General features: G+C 30.6%; 1 protein-coding gene and 1 long non-coding RNA gene across 2 annotated transcripts; one reads left to right on the top strand and one right to left on the bottom strand.

Moving 5' to 3' along the window:
* Positions 1-9,293: 9,293 nt before the first annotated feature.
* On the top strand, positions 9,294-13,208 carry LOC108329376 (protein NRT1/ PTR FAMILY 4.6). The gene is made up of 6 exons (XM_017563548.2): positions 9,294-9,931; positions 10,050-10,137; positions 10,239-10,456; positions 10,652-11,074; positions 11,185-11,303; positions 12,131-13,208. Exons 1-6 carry the CDS (start codon positions 9,929-9,931, stop codon positions 13,008-13,010), a joined length of 1,731 nt encoding a protein of 576 aa, XP_017419037.1. The 5' UTR covers positions 9,294-9,928; the 3' UTR covers positions 13,011-13,208.
* LOC128195590 (uncharacterized) lies at positions 9,366-10,768 on the bottom strand. Its single transcript, XR_008247253.1, has 2 exons — positions 10,629-10,768; positions 9,366-10,508 (listed from the first exon to the last, which is right to left on the bottom strand). It is a non-coding gene; the product is annotated as an uncharacterized LOC128195590 (long non-coding RNA).
* Positions 13,209-18,633: the final 5,425 nt, after the last annotated feature.

Below are 18,633 nucleotides of genomic sequence, written 5' to 3'. Positions count from 1 at the left end.
TATCAAACAACGGAATGTGCTGTAAATGCACCTCTTAAAATAATAAATGAAAAAAACGAAAAATTTATAATTCATAAATATTTTAACACAATATTTTTTAAATTACCAGGAATACAATATTTTTTCTAATGTACTTTTTATTGGTTAAAATATATTAAAAACTACAAAATCATAATTAAATAATAAATTCTACTCATACAATTTATAATTATAAGAAATTCCAACTAACCATTAAAGTGTGTTAAACTACTTCTTTTGGTTATACATGTTAGTTGGTAAGTATTAAATACATTTTATGCTGCAAGACTTTTAATAATTTACCTTTTTATCTAATACTCTTTATGAATGGTACTATTCAAAAGAATTTCTAATTTGCACTATGCATATAGTATAATCTTGCCGTAGTATTTTAATTCAAATTCTGCTAGGTGATATCTGTCACGAGGTAGCAGAAGTTGACATTGTTGTTTAGTGTTAATGAATAGCTGAATAAAAAGCTTATCCAAAGTGCATGAGAGAAGGAACTTGAATTGCTTTGGTTTCTGGGTTTCGTTCTTCAAATATAATATAGAGGCACGACCTCCATGATCTTCCATGCAAAGAAAAAAAAAAGTGATAAACGTTAGGTGTTGAGTATATGCTAAGGAAAGACAGACAGAAACAAGGCATCCTCCAAATTCTAACTAATCCAATTACATGATTATCATTTCTTTCATCTTTTTCTAATTGCTGTAATCACTTCTTGACTTTTCCCTTGTACTATTTCTGCAACACTGCTAATCACCAAACCATCAAAGACTTCTAAATTCACACACAAATTAAAATTCAATCTCATTTAATTATTGTGGACAACAGGACAAGTTACTCGTACATGGAAATTTCCTACATTTTGGGATGGCTATATAAGACAAAACAATCACAATAATATATATAAGTAAGAATAATTTGTATTCGTTATACTGACATGAAGAGATTCCATATCAATGAATGAATGAATAATAAATTGTGAATAAATTCATATAAAAGTCATGATAATTATTTCCGGTATAAGGTCAATTAATTTCAAATATTTTTATAATTTTTTCTTTAAAACTGTTCAGATAGTCGAATCTTTATTTTGTTTTTGTTTTTGCTTTAATCATTCAGAGTGGTACCTGCCAAAGGTTCTTCTATGCTTAAGTTAGCAAATAGTTCGTACGGGTCAGAGCAATAGTCTTAAATACATAGTAAATGTGATCGTCTACCTCTTACTTTGACCTTTATTTATAATTTTTGAAATGAGGTTAAGATTAGTGAAACTTTAATCTTGGCCCAATCTTAGCTCACATTACTCTTAAACACTACTTACCTTAATCTTTGCTGAGAAAACTATTTATTGAGTTGAGCCTAATTGGTACTAATGGAGTCATCCGATCTTATCTGTCGAAGTCTAGGTGTCTATTCGTTTTTAAGTTGTTTAGTCGTTCCTTATCCTTCAGGACCGTCCAGTCTCTACGGTACAATAATATTTAGTCTAATTTTTTTAAATAATTTATGAGTCCATTATCTCAGTCACTTCTATATAATTTTAACTCATAAGTTCTCTTTCAAGTATTATTAAGATAAATAATTGACTTTAAAATTTGTGAGATTTTTTTTATAAGAGATATCAAGAGATTTAGTATCAATAAGTTATGAACAAGTTCATATGAAAAACAGAACATTAATTTCATCTCAAAACATTAAAAGTCAGTTTATGTATACTTTTACTTTCTATTCATCATCTTATTCATTTTTATGTAATTGACATTTCTAACTTGAACTCCTAATAATGTTTAATTCTGAATATTAAAATGGTATTAAAATTTATTTTATATTCATTATTATATAACTATTGCGTTATTCACCAATTAAACTAATGAATGGGGTTTGCTAAAAAAAAAATCTAATCTATGAAGCTTACATCATTGCTTTCCTTAAGAATTAGAAGCATGCAAGTAGGAAGAGTTAGCACCTCAAGTATAAGTAGAGGAATCATGCTCACTGCCCACGAAACGATGAAAATTAATATCTTTCTCTTTTCTTACCTTATTTTCCTCTTAATCTAAGTTGGAGACTTTGAGCACATATGCATCTTAGAAAGAATATTGATGTGCTACACAATCTGGAACCGAAACTGTCAGATAATAAATTTGAAAATTTCAAACTTAGGGTTTGTAGGTTGAAATTAAAGGAGTGAAGAAAGAGATATCCAATCAATAATTGGTCCAAATTGATTTCTGCCAAGCCCATTACTATCCAGTCGGCTTAGTCATAAATACGAGATAACAGGAAAAAATAGCCACAATATTAGTATGTTACAAAACGAACCAAAAAATTCGTTAAAAGAAAAAAATGCTAGCAACATATATTTATTCAGGATTTTTTAATGCTTTTCAGCATTTTTAATACAATATTTCTTGTTAGTTAAAAATTCCAACGAGTTTCAATTCTTATTTGATAATTACCTTTTAATTTTATAATTTTAATAAATTTGAATAATTAAAATGTGTTACAAAAATATACTAGTGGTGAAATGGTACGAATGAATACGCTGGTAGTACAGATTTTGTGGTAATTAAGTAATGCAGGAGATCATAAAAGGTTCCCTTGGCCCGGCAAAATAAAACAAACAAAAATAAGATTATAACTTTAAGTTGTGAAGCAGACGTACATCTTCTCCCTGATTTTGCAGCTTTTATCTAAGCACCTCAAAATGAAAAACAATGAGAAACCACCAAAACAGTTTTCTGTAATGACAGATGAAACATTTGCTACTTCTATTTTCTTTTTCCCATGACAATGGTACCCATTTTCATTTCCTCACGAAGATCATGACTTTAAAATCATCCATAAAAAATGCTAATACGAGTGATGTTCCCTCCACCACCCTCATCTTCTCCCTCCACCTTCCTAATTTTTTTTAAATTCCAAATTTACCTATCTTATTTTTTACTTTTAGTAATTTTACTTTTTATTTTTTAAAACCTTAATCTCAATTCTTTCTTACTTTCACTTTCAGCAGCAAGTCCCCACGCCCACTGTAACTTTATCTCTTTTTCTTAATTTTCACTTTCGTTAACACAACATTTTTCATTTCCGTTTATTTTTTCTTTCTTCTCTCTGTTGATGCGTGGTGCGTCGTTCCGCTATGCATTCAACAAAATACTTCCTGTTTGCATCGTCATAATTGTTTAATTACATATGATACTATACAATGGAACATCAGCCATCATCAGAGCCAGAGATTAAAACAGTGCTCGTGTAGTTGCAATCATTTATAACAAAAAGCTTTCAGGTAGTGCAACAATTGGTATAATAAAAAACCTGTTATAATAATAATATTAACGTAAGTGATTACAAGAAACTAGGTAGTAGCGACATTGTTGTGTTTCCCATTTTAAGGGATCACATGGAAGCCCATGTGAGGGAGGAATTTAGACTTTAGCAAATACAACCAATGAAAACTCAACTAAGAGGATATTTATTTTATAGCTTAATTAAGTTCAGCTTGTTGATTATTGAGATGATTTGAAAAATAAATAATAAGTTATGTGGGGAGAAGAAAGAAAGAAGAAGAAAATGTTGTGTTATATTAGAAGTGGACTTTAAGCTTAACTCAACCCCACAAAACTAGCTTATAGGGTGAGGTTTGCACCCACTTATAAACTATGAATTGACCTTATCTCTAATCGATGCGAGACTTCCAACAGACCCCCCTCACGCCAAACACACCCCCCTCACGCCGAGGTATATACATCTCGAACGTGGGATTATACATTTTTAATGGGTGGTCCGATAGCGGGTGGAACAATAGAAGTGGACTTTAAACCTAACTCAACCCCACAAAACCGGCTTTTAGGGTAAGGTTTGCACCCACTTATAAACTATGAATTGGCCTTATCTTTATCGATGTGAGACTTTCAAAAGTAAAAAAGGTAAATTTAGAATTAAAAAAAATTGGAGAAGTATAGGAAGAAAATGAGGTGGTGGAGGAAGGATCACTCCAAAATTACCAAGGAAGACGTAAAAGTCAACTAAGAGACTTTACTTCTTACAATATAATATGTTACAACTGATACATTTACAATAGATTGAATTGTAAATAGTGATTATACAAATTATATAATTCATAGTCAAAAATTTCTCGAAGAACTCAATAAATTAAATATTTTTAAAATAAAAATTAAAAATGAAGAACAATTTGCTGTAGAAGACATAATAATACTTACCATTAAAACTCATTTCAGTATCAAATTAATTTTTAATGTCTAATATTTTTCTTCAAATTACTCAAAAGTGTTGTTTAATTTTAAAAAACGTTTGCAACCTTATAAAAGGGTTATAAAGTGTCATATTTGAAAACAAACTTTGTGTGGTTAGAAATACAAATAATCTAGAAGTATTCAAAGTTTACTTGAAAGACAATTTTTTTTTTCATATTTTATGAATGAGAAATTCACTACAAATGAAAATGATGCAAAAAAAAATCAAAATACAAAATAAGACAATATCTCTTGAAAAAGTATGATATCCAATACAAAAGCAAATAGATGAAAAACATTATTCTAGCATCCTCAAAAGTCCAATGTTAATATCATGAAATCCACATTAGACAAATAAGACAAGTATAATAAAAGAATAAATAAAATCAAGAATGTCAAATTGAATAACGATATGATAAAAAAGAAAAATAATGAAAAAAATAGAAAATTAAGCATTGAAAAAAGATAATCAAATTTGAAAATTACTTAATATCTTTTTTATTTAAATTAGTTTTTCAAAAATCTTTTCATTTTAAAAATATTTTTTATATTAAAATAAAAATATATTTAATTATTGTTTAGATTTAAAAAATCATTACAATGTTATAAATATTTAATATGTTACAATATTTTCTCTCTATATAAAATAGATCAAGAAAATAAAATACGAAGCTCTTCTATGTAACATATATCTATACTTCCAAAATCCCAAAAATCCTAACATTTAGCTAGTTTAGTCACTTTTTTTTCTTTAAACTTTTAAGTTTAATACTTAACCAATGTGACAAAGAGGCAAATGATATGAAAGATCGCAATTGTACTTTTATCTTTAACTTTATGAAAAAGTAAAGGATATTTTTAAATATTAAAAAAATATAGAAAACACAGATCTTAAAACAATATTATATGTTAGGATTAAGACAACGTAGAAAAATATTATTCTAAAGAAATTTTTTAGGTTTGAAAAATAAATATAATTCGGTCTTTGGTTTAAAAGGTAAAAAAATATGAGAGAAACAAAATAGCATCATAATCAATAAATATACAGCTTAAAAGTTATTTCTGATAAGTATTAAGCTCCTCACACCCTTTGATGGAAAGAAAAATAAAATGCAACTATTTTTCTTTTATAATAAATATTAATAAATTAGAAAAAGCTATAAATGTATATAGAAAAGTAAAATGACCTTTTTTTAAAGATTAATCTACTTTAAGGTCTCTAAGTAAAATTTGGGATCTAGAAACACCAATAGAACAAGGATAGTTGTTTTTTACAAACCATATACAGAAAATGTGCTTAAAATGAATGTAAGACAAGTTCTCATGGGATCAACGTCTCTAAACTGTTTTAACATGCGTGGTTTTAAGATCATCATAATAAAATTGTATATCATTAATGTAACTTTTCAATCCTTTTAAATTCAAGCAAACCATTTATCATTTAAAATTCATATGCATCTCAATATTGATCTGTTATTCATCAATCATTTTGACGTATATCAATTAAACACAATGGAACAAATTCACGTGTCTTTGTCAAAACCATTCTGTCTACTTTAAAATCTAAAGTTCATATTCATTATTTAAACACAATCCAAACATTTAGAGTTTAATACTTCAATCACTAAACTACTCAATTTCATAAGAAATTATCATCTTTAATATTTCATTGCTACGAGAAAAAAATTCATTTTCACATTAATTTAAAATAATTTAAAATATAGTATGATTCAGGTATAAGATTTAGGATCTCCACAATATTCTTTTTCACACTTTACTTCAAGTTAGTTTAGAAAATTCTGAACCAAATTATCTGGTGTACCTGTAAAAGGTACTCTAACACGTTAAAGCCAATGATTAATCCAATCGGGAGTCATAGTAAAATGTTAAATTTATAATAAATGCAATCACCTACTTTTTTACCTTTCACCTCTATTTATAAGTTTTGAAATGAACTTGTGATTAATGAAATCTTAGTCATGGCCCAATTATGGTCCACTATCCATTAAGTATTTCTTATCAGTAACTTTGTTTAAAAGCGATGTTTAGCAGTAGTTGTTGTTGACGGATGTGTTCGGTCTCTCATTCTTTCATGACTGTCCTGTCAGCTAATAACATTTATTTATCTCACTGACCTAACATATGATAGTACTGACCACATCTTGTTCAGTGAGTCGATCTCTCTATGTGGTCATATGGTCATACGTGTCTAAGCAAATAAAAAGTTGATTTTATACATTAGAATCATTCAAATTGTAAAATGATACGAAAGTTTATTTTAAACTAAAAAGTGTTAGGCTAGGTTAAAATGAAATCATAAGAATTAATGGAATTTTCTCTGAAAGAATTACTTTCCTGAATTTGTAAAAGACTTAATAATTTTACAATTATGATTTCAATGTTAGAGTCCAACCTTTTATACATAACACACATTGTCTTGTTAATTTGTCATGTTCAAAAATTACACTTAATGATTTAACAAGTGAAAGACAAGCAGAAAGAAATAAAAACAATGTGTCATAAATACCAGAAAACATAGTGTTTGTACTATGTATTAGGCACAAGCACAACTAATAACTAATAATAGAAGCATCAAACAAGTGGTAGACAGTGTATGAATGTTTTGAAAGAGCAGTAGAATTTGTTTTGTGGGGATAACAGATTGGAAAAGGAGGTGGAGGGACAGCAAGAAACCCAGAAGATGGTAAGAGATGTGATGAAGCATGCACTTTGGAAAAGCATGAACAAGTTTGTGTTGTGGGGAAAGTGCTAAGAATGGGGTGATGTTCAAAAAGCAAATGTGAAGGAATGGAAGGTGGGGTTTTTAATAAATCAAGCTTTTCTGAAAAAAGAACATTTATGAATTAAGAAGGGCTATTTCTATACCAGAGTTTCTGAGTAAAAGTCCAATCATGAACATAAACTCACATCCACGACAAAGGGATCCATGATTTTGATTGAAATTGATAGATCCAAAAAATTTTAAAGTGGCATCAGCAACTTCTATTAGTAGTGGTTGTTGATTAGTACCCACCATCTCAATAAAATGGTTTCTTTTGGTTTGTTTCTTCTGTTTATAGCTCCTTCTCATCACCACTGTCAGTAATTCACTTGCTTCCTACTTCATAGCTGGCTAATCATTTTTCTTTTGTTCCAAGTTTACACTAGTAAGTAGCCATTTTAGTTCAGGTAATTATAAATTAATTGACTACATTCCTAATATTTCTTTTCTGTTATTAAAAGAAAATTATTTAAGAAAGGTACTTTTTGAAAGCTATTAACTGATATATCTTTTTATCTTTTGAAAAACTTTAACTTTCTCTCCAATCATGAAAATTAGCTTTTCTAATAAAGGTATATTTCCCTTTTAATTTATATTAAGGTAGAAAAAATGATAAAGTTCAAAGTATATTTCTGTCCAATTTTTCTTTTCAGTTTTCCTTTGTTGTCAAATGAGAGAAGTATTTTTGGCAAGTCTCCCACTAATTTTTTCTTCTCTATTTCTCTTGTTAATCAAATCAAACCATGTGAAAAAAAAAAAAACTTTCTTTTTATGTTGAAATGAAACACAACTGTTACTCTAAGGATTAGTTTTTGAAAACAAAACCTTATCCTTTAGAAAGTGTGATGTGGTCCATTTGAAAATTGGGTTCCAATTTCCCATATTCATTTTGGTCAGCTATAGCCTTTTGTGTATTTTAAAGTTTCATAATTTGTTGGAACTAATGCTTTTAGTCTCGTTGAGATTGCAGATTACAAATAAAAGTAGGATTCTTGCTTCATTCTGAGCTCTGAATTTTGAACTTGGAAAGATGGAGGGTTATTTTAATTGTATAAATATCTGTTTTATATATTCTCCATCTTTAGAACAGGACATTGATAGCATCAGGTGTTTTGATATGTCCCTCGAATGTAATGAACATGATTTGGACAATTATCAGGCGCATTTTCTTTTGACAAGCAGCTACAATGCAGATGATGTTGATGGGCTCATTTACTATGATGTCTTCGTTTCTGTGGGACTAGCTGGCTCTGGCTGGACTGGGAAGCAGAACTACCATGCATCATCTAACATGTACACAGACAGGTTTTTTACTTTTAAATTTTAACTTTCAAAGTGATTGAATTGTAAGGTGAAACTATGATAGCAAAACCAGTTCGTTCTAACCCATCTTTGCTTCACCCACCAATCAAACAGGATGAGGGAACACTGAAAAAAGTGATTTCAGTTGACAGTGATTTTCGAACAAAAAGATTTAGCATGATTGAGATACTAGAAGTTAGACTGCTATTGTGAAAGAGACAGTTCAAATGTAAGATGGATTTTATTAGTGGAATGAGATTCACAAAGCAAAGCTAAAGGAAAAGCTCTCGAGTTTCAGTGATGTGCATGATAAGAGAGGGAAAGTGACAGTCATGGACTTTTATCAAACAATGGAGCTCTAAAAGGACATTGAGGACACCATATGAGCTGTACCATGTGACCCATAGTTTGAAACTTTGAATATTTGACTTAGGATTTCAGTTTTTCGTGTCATTTCTCAATTTTTTACTGCCCTGGGGGATGGAACTGGAAGGTCAGCTTTGGCCGTGAAGCTTTATGTGTTTCTTCGTAGTTCGTACAAATACAAATTTTTGGGCAATATGTGGTTTTTTTCCACAGAAATAAATAATTGATATCCTTTTTTCTGTCTGACAAAGCTGCTTAACCAAAAGGACAAGTTTCAATTTCAACCTTAGTCCTCTCATACGTATCAGAATATCAATTAATTATCCTAGCTTTGACACAAAGTTGCTGCTGCCGCTGCAGCTTTAATTTAACAACCAAAATGTTAAGAGTCCACATTTTACGCATTCACCCAAGTTCGAATCCAAACTATTACCAGTTCTCATTAATGATGCAGTATAATATGTTAACACATATGTCAAGGTTATTCTTATGACATAATTAAGAGCAAAATCATGAGGAAATCACGTGATGAGAGTATGGTGCTGCTTTATGGTTAATAAACAGTTAATGAATTTGAAGTGTGATATGACCACTAAATCAAATAATGCTATGTAATCAAAGAGAGAAAAGTCTACGCAATTTCGTAAAGCAGTCTTTTCCTTTCAATTTGACCCATGAAAGCTTCTGGCTCTGGAAGTAGATAAATGCTAGCAATGGATTGTTCAACGAAGACAAGCAGATAGATGGAGTGGAGTGGGGCAAGCATGTTGGGTTGATTAAGATAATTGATTGATTAAGCATCCACAATTAACAGCCTTAAGCCAGTTGTGCCTCCTAATCAGTGAGTGTTGAGGGATACCCTGTCAAGAATACTACCCAAATCTTTCTTTTCTGTTTTGGATTTGAAAATGCCAAACTAGTGAGCTAAGAGGCCTTGAAAAAGGAGGGACAGAGAGCATGATGAGTAGCATGGAGGACAATTAGTGAAGGATACAGGGAATCAATTTAAGGTCATGGAAATTATAAACTAGGCCCTCTTGTGCATTTTATGCTCAAAGTTGTTCTCTCTTTACCATCCTTGTCTGAGCTCTATCTTTTTCTCGAAAGCTTCCTTTTTCGGCTATATGTTCATAAACACCATTTCCCCTGAACACTCCATTCCTGTCTAAAACACACTTTCTCCAAAATCTCTAGAATGGTAAGCCACAAGGACTGGTCACTCATTCTTTCTGTTATACTCAATCCTCCTTATCTCACCTTTATCTTCTCTCTGTGTGTGTATTGTTGATTAATGAGTTTCAAATCTTTTCATACAGGCTGACCATGATGCCAAAGAAGAACAAAGGCCCCTCAACCAATGGAAGAGAAGCAAAGGAGGATTCATGGCTTCCATGTTCATTTTTGGTATGCAAAAGCAAAAGGAGAAGACACTAAACTCTGTTGTATGATTTGATTGCAAGATATATATTAAGCTTTTTTCACCCCCTTTCCCTTGTTCATTGTAGTCTTGTCAGCATTGGACAACATGGGTTTTGTGGCAAACATGGTGAGCATAGTCCTATACTTTTATGGAGTGATGCACTTTGATCTGGCCAGCTCAGCCAACACCCTCACAAACTTTATGGGTTCAACCTACTTGCTTTCCCTCGTTGGAGGCTTCATCTCAGATACTTACTTGAACAGATTCACCACATGCTTGCTTTTCGGATCACTGGAGGTTCTGGTAAGTGATGAACAATAAATAATATCTTTGAAAAATCCCAAATCCCAAGGACCTGCCCAACATAGAAACCAATGTTACTTGAACAAAATAATTACTTACTTTCAACCTTTTGATAAAGTTTCTGAAGAAGAAAAAACATTATTTCTCAAAAGGTATCAAACCAAGCTTATACCGTATCTGGGTTCACACATGTAGGCTTTGGCAATGCTCACAGTTCAGGCTGCTTCAAGTCATTTACACCCTGAAGCCTGTGGCAAATCAAGCTGCGTCAAGGGTGGCATAGCAGGGATGTTTTACACATCACTGTGCTTGTTGGCATTGGGAATGGGAGGGGTGAGAGGATCCATGACTGCATTTGGTGCTGACCAATTTGATGAGAAGGATCCAACTGAGGCAAAAGCCCTTGCCAGTTTTTTCAACTGGCTTTTGCTCAGTTCAACAGTGGGAGCAATAACAGGAGTCACTGGTGTTGTGTGGGTTAGCACCCAAAAAGCATGGCATTGGGGTTTTTTCATAATAACCATTGCTTCCTCTGTTGGGTTTGTGACCCTTGCTCTTGGTAAGCCATTCTACCGCATCAAAACTCCAGGAGACAGCCCCACTTTGAGAATTGCTCAGGTCTGCATCTCTCTATTTGGCTTTTCCTTCATCATAAGTACTAAACCACTAAACCAGCTTACATGCTCATTTTTATAATGTTGAAAAACCATTTTATTTGTTAACTACAGGTTATTGTTGTGGCTTTTAAGAACCGAAAGTTGTCACTGCCGGAGTCACATGGAGAACTATATGAAATCAGTGATAAAGATGCTACAACAGAAAAGATTGCCCACACCAACCAAATGAGGTGACTTTCCCTGCTCAAATTCATACTTAACAACAGGCATACACAGAATAAAGGCTAATAATTTCTTCCAAATGACAAGACTATTAAACTAAACAGGGTCCAGCAAATTGGTATGTTAGGATTCTTTTTCATGTACCTCGGAGTAGGTAACGCCAAGCACCATGGTCCCACTATAACCTCTACACGTCAAGGAACGGCAGAGATATGGGGGAATGAATCATTATATAAGGGAAAAAAATCCATGCCGTGTGTAAATTGCACAACACAAAATAAAAGTATTCTGACATAACTAAGGAATAGGCCTTTAAAGAACAGTACTGAATGCAATCACTCAGTTTTTTTTTTCTTTTTTCTGAAATATTATTATTCACCTCAGTGGATAACTGTGATTTTTATTTTTGTCTCTGAGTAGGAAATTTGGTTCTCTGTCCACGCCAACCTGCCTGATGAAAGAATTTGAATTTTAAACTTTAAACAATTATAAATCAATAGTTTTCATTGGGATCAGAGGTTCAGATTCCACTTTAGAAGTCTGAATTAAATCTAACTTTTTTTAACCATCCATGTCCTACTAACCCGATTTCTGCTGGTATATCTTTTTACCCCTAAAATTGAAAAACTTTAGGCTCATCAATCGAGCCAACATCAATGATTTCTTCTTTTGTTGATATTTAATTATTATTCGGTTGCTTAAATCATAGCCTTCCTATGTACAATAATTGAAAAATAATTGATGACAAGATTTGGGTTTAGGCATACACATGTCTCCTATGCCCTTTTTTCACATTCATGCATGTTGAAAAGTTGTGGTTTGTTCAATTACGCAGGTTTCTAGACAAAGCGGCAATTATCCAAGAAAACTCAAAACCCGAAGCATGGAAAGTGTGCACAGTGACACAAGTTGAAGAGGTGAAGATCCTAACAAGAATGTTACCGATAGTAGCCAGTACCATTATACTGAACACTTGTATGGCACAGCTTCAAACATTCTCAGTTCAACAAGGGAATATAATGAACCTGAAACTTGGGTCCCTCACAGTGCCTGCACCATCCATTCCTGTTATCCCCCTTGTCTTCATAAGTGTCCTAGTTCCATTGTATGAATTATTTTTTGTGCCAATTGCAAGAAAAATCACTCACCACCCTTCAGGCATAACACAGCTCCAAAGGGTAGGGGTGGGGTTGGTACTCTCAGCAATATCAATGGCAGTGGCTGGGGTTGTGGAAGTGAAAAGAAGGGACCAAGGAAGGAAAGACCCTTCTAGGCCTATAAGCCTATTTTGGCTTTCATTTCAGTATGGTATATTTGGCATTGCGGATATGTTCACCCTTGTGGGATTATTGGAATTCTTTTACAGGGAATCACCTGCTAACATGAAATCACTTTCAACCTCTTTCACGTGGTTGTCTACAGCTCTTGGTTACTTCTTGAGCACAGTCTTTGTCAATGTCATCAATGCTGTCACCAAAAGGATCACTCCAAGCAAACAAGGGTGGTTGCATGGCTTCGACTTGAACCAAAACAACCTTAACTTGTTCTATTGGTTCCTAGCCACCCTCAGTTGCCTTAACTTTTTTAACTACCTCTATTGGGCCTCAAAATACAAGTACAAATCTGAAGACTCCGGTCCAGGTTTTAAGGCTTTGGGTGAAATGCCTCTCAAAAGGGTTGAGAGAAAAGAAGATTACGGCAGTGATAGAGAATGAAAGGAAGCAAAAAGGATTACTAGTGGATATTCAATAGAATAAGCATATATAAGAGGCTGCTATGATGTACTGAGCTTGGGATGTGGAAGTAGTTAACTAGTGCTTGAAATCTCTATTGTGCTATGTTTGCTTGTATGCTTGATTTCTTTTTGTTGCCTCTGGAACTGTGTCCAGACTTTCAAAGGTTTTCTTTTTTAACTTGTTTCTTTTTCCATTTAAGCTCATTCACCTGGTTTTGTTATAGCCTAATGGCCATTAAGCGATGTTAGTTTAATACTTAGTCTTATAAAAGAAACAAAGATGAAATTATATTTATGATCTGTAATAACTTTTTTGTGTGTGGTGAGTGGTCGACTAAATAAAAACCAAAAACCTTAATCCTTCAGTTTTAAGCTACCATTAATTGAAAGGGTAAATAAGATATTTATTTAACTATTATTAAAACAAAATAGTTTAAGAACATTCTATATATATTCTTCATTAAATTGCATGTGAGGTTTCTCTCTTGCTTTCCCCCTATGATTTATATAATCTATACTTCCCCTTTGTTGATTGGTTAGATTTTGATAACATTCCAGATTCAAGTTTCTTATTCTTGGAATGAACATGAATTTATTTTATCATAAGCGAACTAATATACACAGAATTTCAAAGAGACAAGTATAAAATATAGTAGAATCTAAAGAGAAGATGAGTAACATAAATCATAGGAGGAAAGTGTTTAGAAAGAGATTTAGGAAGAAGACATCTTCGTATAATCTTAAGAATTATACTTTTGGCACCTTACACTAGCATCTCTAATTTCATCATGATCTATTGTAAAGACAAACTAACTTAAAGATGGACAACGTTATATTATTTTGATAATCAAAGTGACATATCACCACTTCTTATCAGGTAAATAAGAATCCTTAATTGTTATGTGAATGATAGATTACTTTTCTTTTTTTATATAGGTTAGACTTTATTTTATTTTATTTTTTGTCTCATTTCAACCAAATTTAATGGAGTTTGAACAATCAAACTGATAAATTTAATACTTGATCATGTTATCATGTAAAGACTGATCATAAGAAAATATATTTTGTAAAACTAAGTCTTTGACTTTTTAGACATTTTCTTCTTACACATAAAATTTTGTTGAAGACTTGAAGAGATTTAATTGAGGTGGTAAGCTTAGATAAACAATAGTGTATTTTTCATTTTTTTTTTCTTCAGTATATTTGCAGTGCAGGGGTGCAGATGAAAAAAAAGGGAAAATGAAAATAGATATTTGGTGATGGATGGCGAAGTGACAAATGATTCCATCAGAAAAGGTTTAAAAAGGAAAAGTGAAGGAAATTCCATTGACAATTTGTTTAAAATTAGGTATCCAAGATTTGGATTATGACCCAAAGGACCATTCAAATCAGATTCTACCCTATACCATTCATTATTGCTGCTGCGTATCATCCTATATATGTAACCCAAAACATACACTACTTAAACATCATGTGCAATTTATTTTAGGCATCTGTCTCTTGTAGGAATATAAATCTTTCGACTATATATCATGATTGTTTTTTTTTGTGTCTTCATATTTTTTTATTTATAGGGTTTAAGCACTGATAAAGAAATATAGAATAATTATTCATGTGCACTGTTGAACCCACTAGATTAGATAATCTTAACTATAAAACAAAGTATAATATAATTTCTTTTGAGTTTTCATATGTTGAACACTTTAAATGATTTTTTATCATCATTTTTTAATTACAATAAAAATATTAAATAAATAAATTTTCACCGCAGTTTTGAGATTTATAAGATGTTTTATATTAATTTATTTTTATATAAGTGATATTTTTTTAATTAAATACATTCTTTCTTATTCAAAATTAAAATAATAAACATTTAATACTAAACAAAAATGAAACTTGTTCAATAGTTTATACTTTGAAAGATAAAAAATGTATAATTAACAAAACATATATAAAATATTTTTGTTTATGAACTAAGTCAAATAATCTAATGATGGCGGGGTAGGAAAATAAATAAGACATTTAATGTCACTTATTTCTTTATTTTTGTTTTAAACATTTGCTAGTATTTTTGTTAACATGTTTTTTATTTAAAATTTCCCATGTTACTTTTAATTGCATGCTGGTGTAACATCAACAATCTAAATCAAAATCTTTTTTACTGTCAATTAATATTAAAATCCCATATCAACTATAAAAAATTATATCATCAACAAACCATAAAAAATACAGGAAGTAGAAGAAAAAATTAAATGAAAAATATATTATTTAGATAAAAAAATAGAGAAAAAGTTAAAAATAAAGATAATCTGATTGAAAAAGAAAAAAGAAAAAAAATATATTTTATTTAAATACATATTCATTATTATCTTTATAATAATAATACTAATAAAATAAAATGTAAAGAAGTTATTAATTTTGAAAATAAATGCAAAACGTTTGTAATAGTAATATATATAACACAGTCCATTCTCCATTACCGTAACTACCTAATAGAAATAGGTTACCAATAAAAAAAATTTAAGTAAAAAATATTTAGAAAGAAGAGGATGTTGATGTTTCTATTAGAAAAATTCCAGAAAGATGAAAGTTAAGCCAGTATACATATTGAAAAGAACTCTACTGTATAAGAACTAACAGAGAATTAAAATATGATCAGCCACATACTATTACCTTTTGCCAGAAGAGTTCCAGATCCAGGCTCAATTCAGCTCTTCTATATTATTCTTAATTTTCTCTTTGGTGCTGTAAGCCACTCAGAATAATAATAGTAATAAATATTATTATTATTATTAGAAACTAAAATATGCTATGTGTAGCTGGAGATGCAGAAATAAGAAACTAAAGGTTGAGTTTATGCACTTTAACATTGTATGTTGGTCGATGCAGGGCAGAGAGACTAAGACCATTCTCCATTTTTTCTTCTGTTTGTGCCTTTTTGCTTTAGCTAACCTTTTTCTCAACCCTGATGGTGTTGTTCACATAGATGCTTTAATTAGTGTCTACTCAATTATTTATGTCTAACACCTATTTTTTGCGATATGTTCTTTCCTTTTTCTCTTTAACAACTCACATAACTTATCATATATTATTAAATTTTCTATTTTTTTCATAACTGTAAAAATAAAGTAAAATCATGAGACATTGTTATCTACCTGTGAGATGTAGCTATGTGTGTCTGTGCCAAATTTGCATCTCGCATGTGATTGCGGGTCATGTGAAGAAATCATGATTGGGAAGATGAACTGTGCTTCACCACATTAATCTATATATATGTGTCTGTTGCATGTCATCACAAATAATCTTATATACATTGAAAATTTCAATGATGTTAATATCTCTTTACTACTTTTATTTATATACATATATACATATTTTTTCTGTTTACATTTTAAATAAAATATTTAAATCCGGATAACTTATTTTTACTTCACTTAAATAGCTACCTAAATGAAGTATTAAGAAGGATATTATAAATATTTTATATATAAAATATGTGAATAAAATAAAATAAAAGGCTTCTCCATACAACATTATATTTCTTGTATTTTTCAAAATCTTTAAAAATCCCATCAATAATTTGACCAATCTTGTTAATGGGTTGAAAACTATCATAAGACGGAATCAATCATCCCATAATGCAAATTTAGAAAAAACAAATTCTTTGAAAGTTACAAGAGAATGCTAACTAAAGAAAAAGAATACACTTGAATACATTTAAATTTGGAAAAACATTGTATGAACTTTTATATAAATATAGCCGAAATGTAATTGATGGATTAGGTCAAGTTGAATAGAATTTGAAACAGAATGAAAAGAGGAACAAGTTGAGTGGGTGGAGAAGATGATAGGAGCACATGGTTTCTGTGGGTGAACACTAATGAATGGAATTAATTAAGCTTGGAGAAGTGTGTAAATGAGTTGAGTAAATATGAAGTTTAGGCGTAGAGCACCACACAACAAATAGCTGGTGGGCACAAATGAAACGGAATAGAGATAAAATTGCGTACACGCAATGGGTGCACAACCTCTTCATCAGGTGTGGGAAATGCAAATTCAATAGAAACGCATATTTCGTCCCACCCACCAAAACTTTGGTATCTAAAAAAAACAACTTCCCAGTTTCTTTCTATATTCTTTACTTTCTTAACTGGACTTTGCCTCTAGTTAGAAAAGTGATGAAAATGGACCCATTCACTGAATTCCAGAGTCATTTTTCAAATTTTTATGTTGTCGGTAGCTCTGAACTGGCTACCATATCTAATTCTCACTGTTTATTTGCTTACTATGTTGTTCCAAACTATTGCTAAAGTATCTCGTAACTCAAACTAAATTTGGAAGTTTCTTTGGGTGGGAGTCATCAAAATGTAAACTGGTTTGCACCATTTTGAAACAATTGCTTTATGATCTTTAAAACTAATAATAAAGCTAAGCTACCAAATCATATTTTACAATTGTTCCTACTATATTTTACTTATTGTTAGCATACATTATCTAATCTTAATGTTGGAATGTAAATAAATATTTTTTTTTATTATATTTATGCATATGTGATAAGGATAAATAAGTCCAATAAAATGTATTTGAGTTGAAATGGGATATCATGTTTTTTTTAAGTGGTTAATTCTTGAGTTTTTGATAAAGATACACATCTTCTGTATTAACAATAACTCAATAAATATTTCATTAATTTATATTTCATTAAAAGGTTTCATTCACTTTATTCATTCCATCGAGGATGCCAACTTACCAAAATTGCTAAATGCTGTTTATTGGTTTTCAATAACTTTTATATTGACATTTTGCTTAATTATCTCTTTAAATTAAGCATTATAATATCTAATAATGTTCCATCTCACACGTCATACTCTACTGTGCTCCATCATCATTACATAAACACTTCACCAAAAGCAAGATCTAATTTGACTGGTGAATTGATGTTTTTATATCCAGATTAACACTATTAACGATATTTTTTATCCAGATCAATATTACATAAGAAATTTTATTATATATTATTGGATATTTGTTAAAAAAAAATTATAAATTTAATAACAAAATTTTATACTTTTTTTATTTTATATCGTAATACTTTTTTATTTTATATCAATAACAAAACTTTGTACAAAAATTTAATAAAAGGGATATTAATGGGGTTGGGAAGTCATTTATTTTTACGTATGTAGTTTTTCTTTTTCTGGTTATTGATAGTTTATTTGTATCTTCAAATAAATAAACCACAATCACTTCCTTTTTGAATGTAAATGTTCGGAATGCATTCATGTATTATGTAGATTGGTAATGAAATTTTTTACATGAATATCCTTACATTTTCTTAACCTGTAACACACCTAATAGAAAAATAATACTTTTAATTTTATAGGTGATTCTTCTTAAATTATTCTATATTTTAAAATAAAAATATAATTGATTGGTGTGGAATAGGTGTGTCTTGAATATAGGATGTTTGTCTATTATCACCCACGATAAATTAATTTTATTTTGAATAATAAAAATAACAAAACTTTGCAGCATGTGTTTGTAATAAAGATGCTGATGAGCATGTGCTATCATCGCACCTTCTATACTTTTATATTTTTGTT

Source organism: Vigna angularis, chromosome 2 (genome assembly GCF_016808095.1).
Source record: "Vigna angularis cultivar LongXiaoDou No.4 chromosome 2, ASM1680809v1, whole genome shotgun sequence".
Taxonomy (NCBI): Eukaryota; Viridiplantae; Streptophyta; class Magnoliopsida; order Fabales; family Fabaceae; genus Vigna; species Vigna angularis.
This window is presented reverse-complemented; position numbering and strand designations above follow the sequence as displayed.

Excerpts from the sequence above, each read along its gene's own strand:
- LOC108329376 (XM_017563548.2), top strand. Across the intron at positions 11,075-11,184 it reads CCACTTTGAGAATTGCTCAG|GTTATTGTTGTGGCTTTTAA; the intron begins GTCTGCATCTCT and ends TGTTAACTACAG. Across the intron at positions 11,304-12,130 it reads GCCCACACCAACCAAATGAG|GTTTCTAGACAAAGCGGCAA; the intron begins GTGACTTTCCCT and ends TCAATTACGCAG.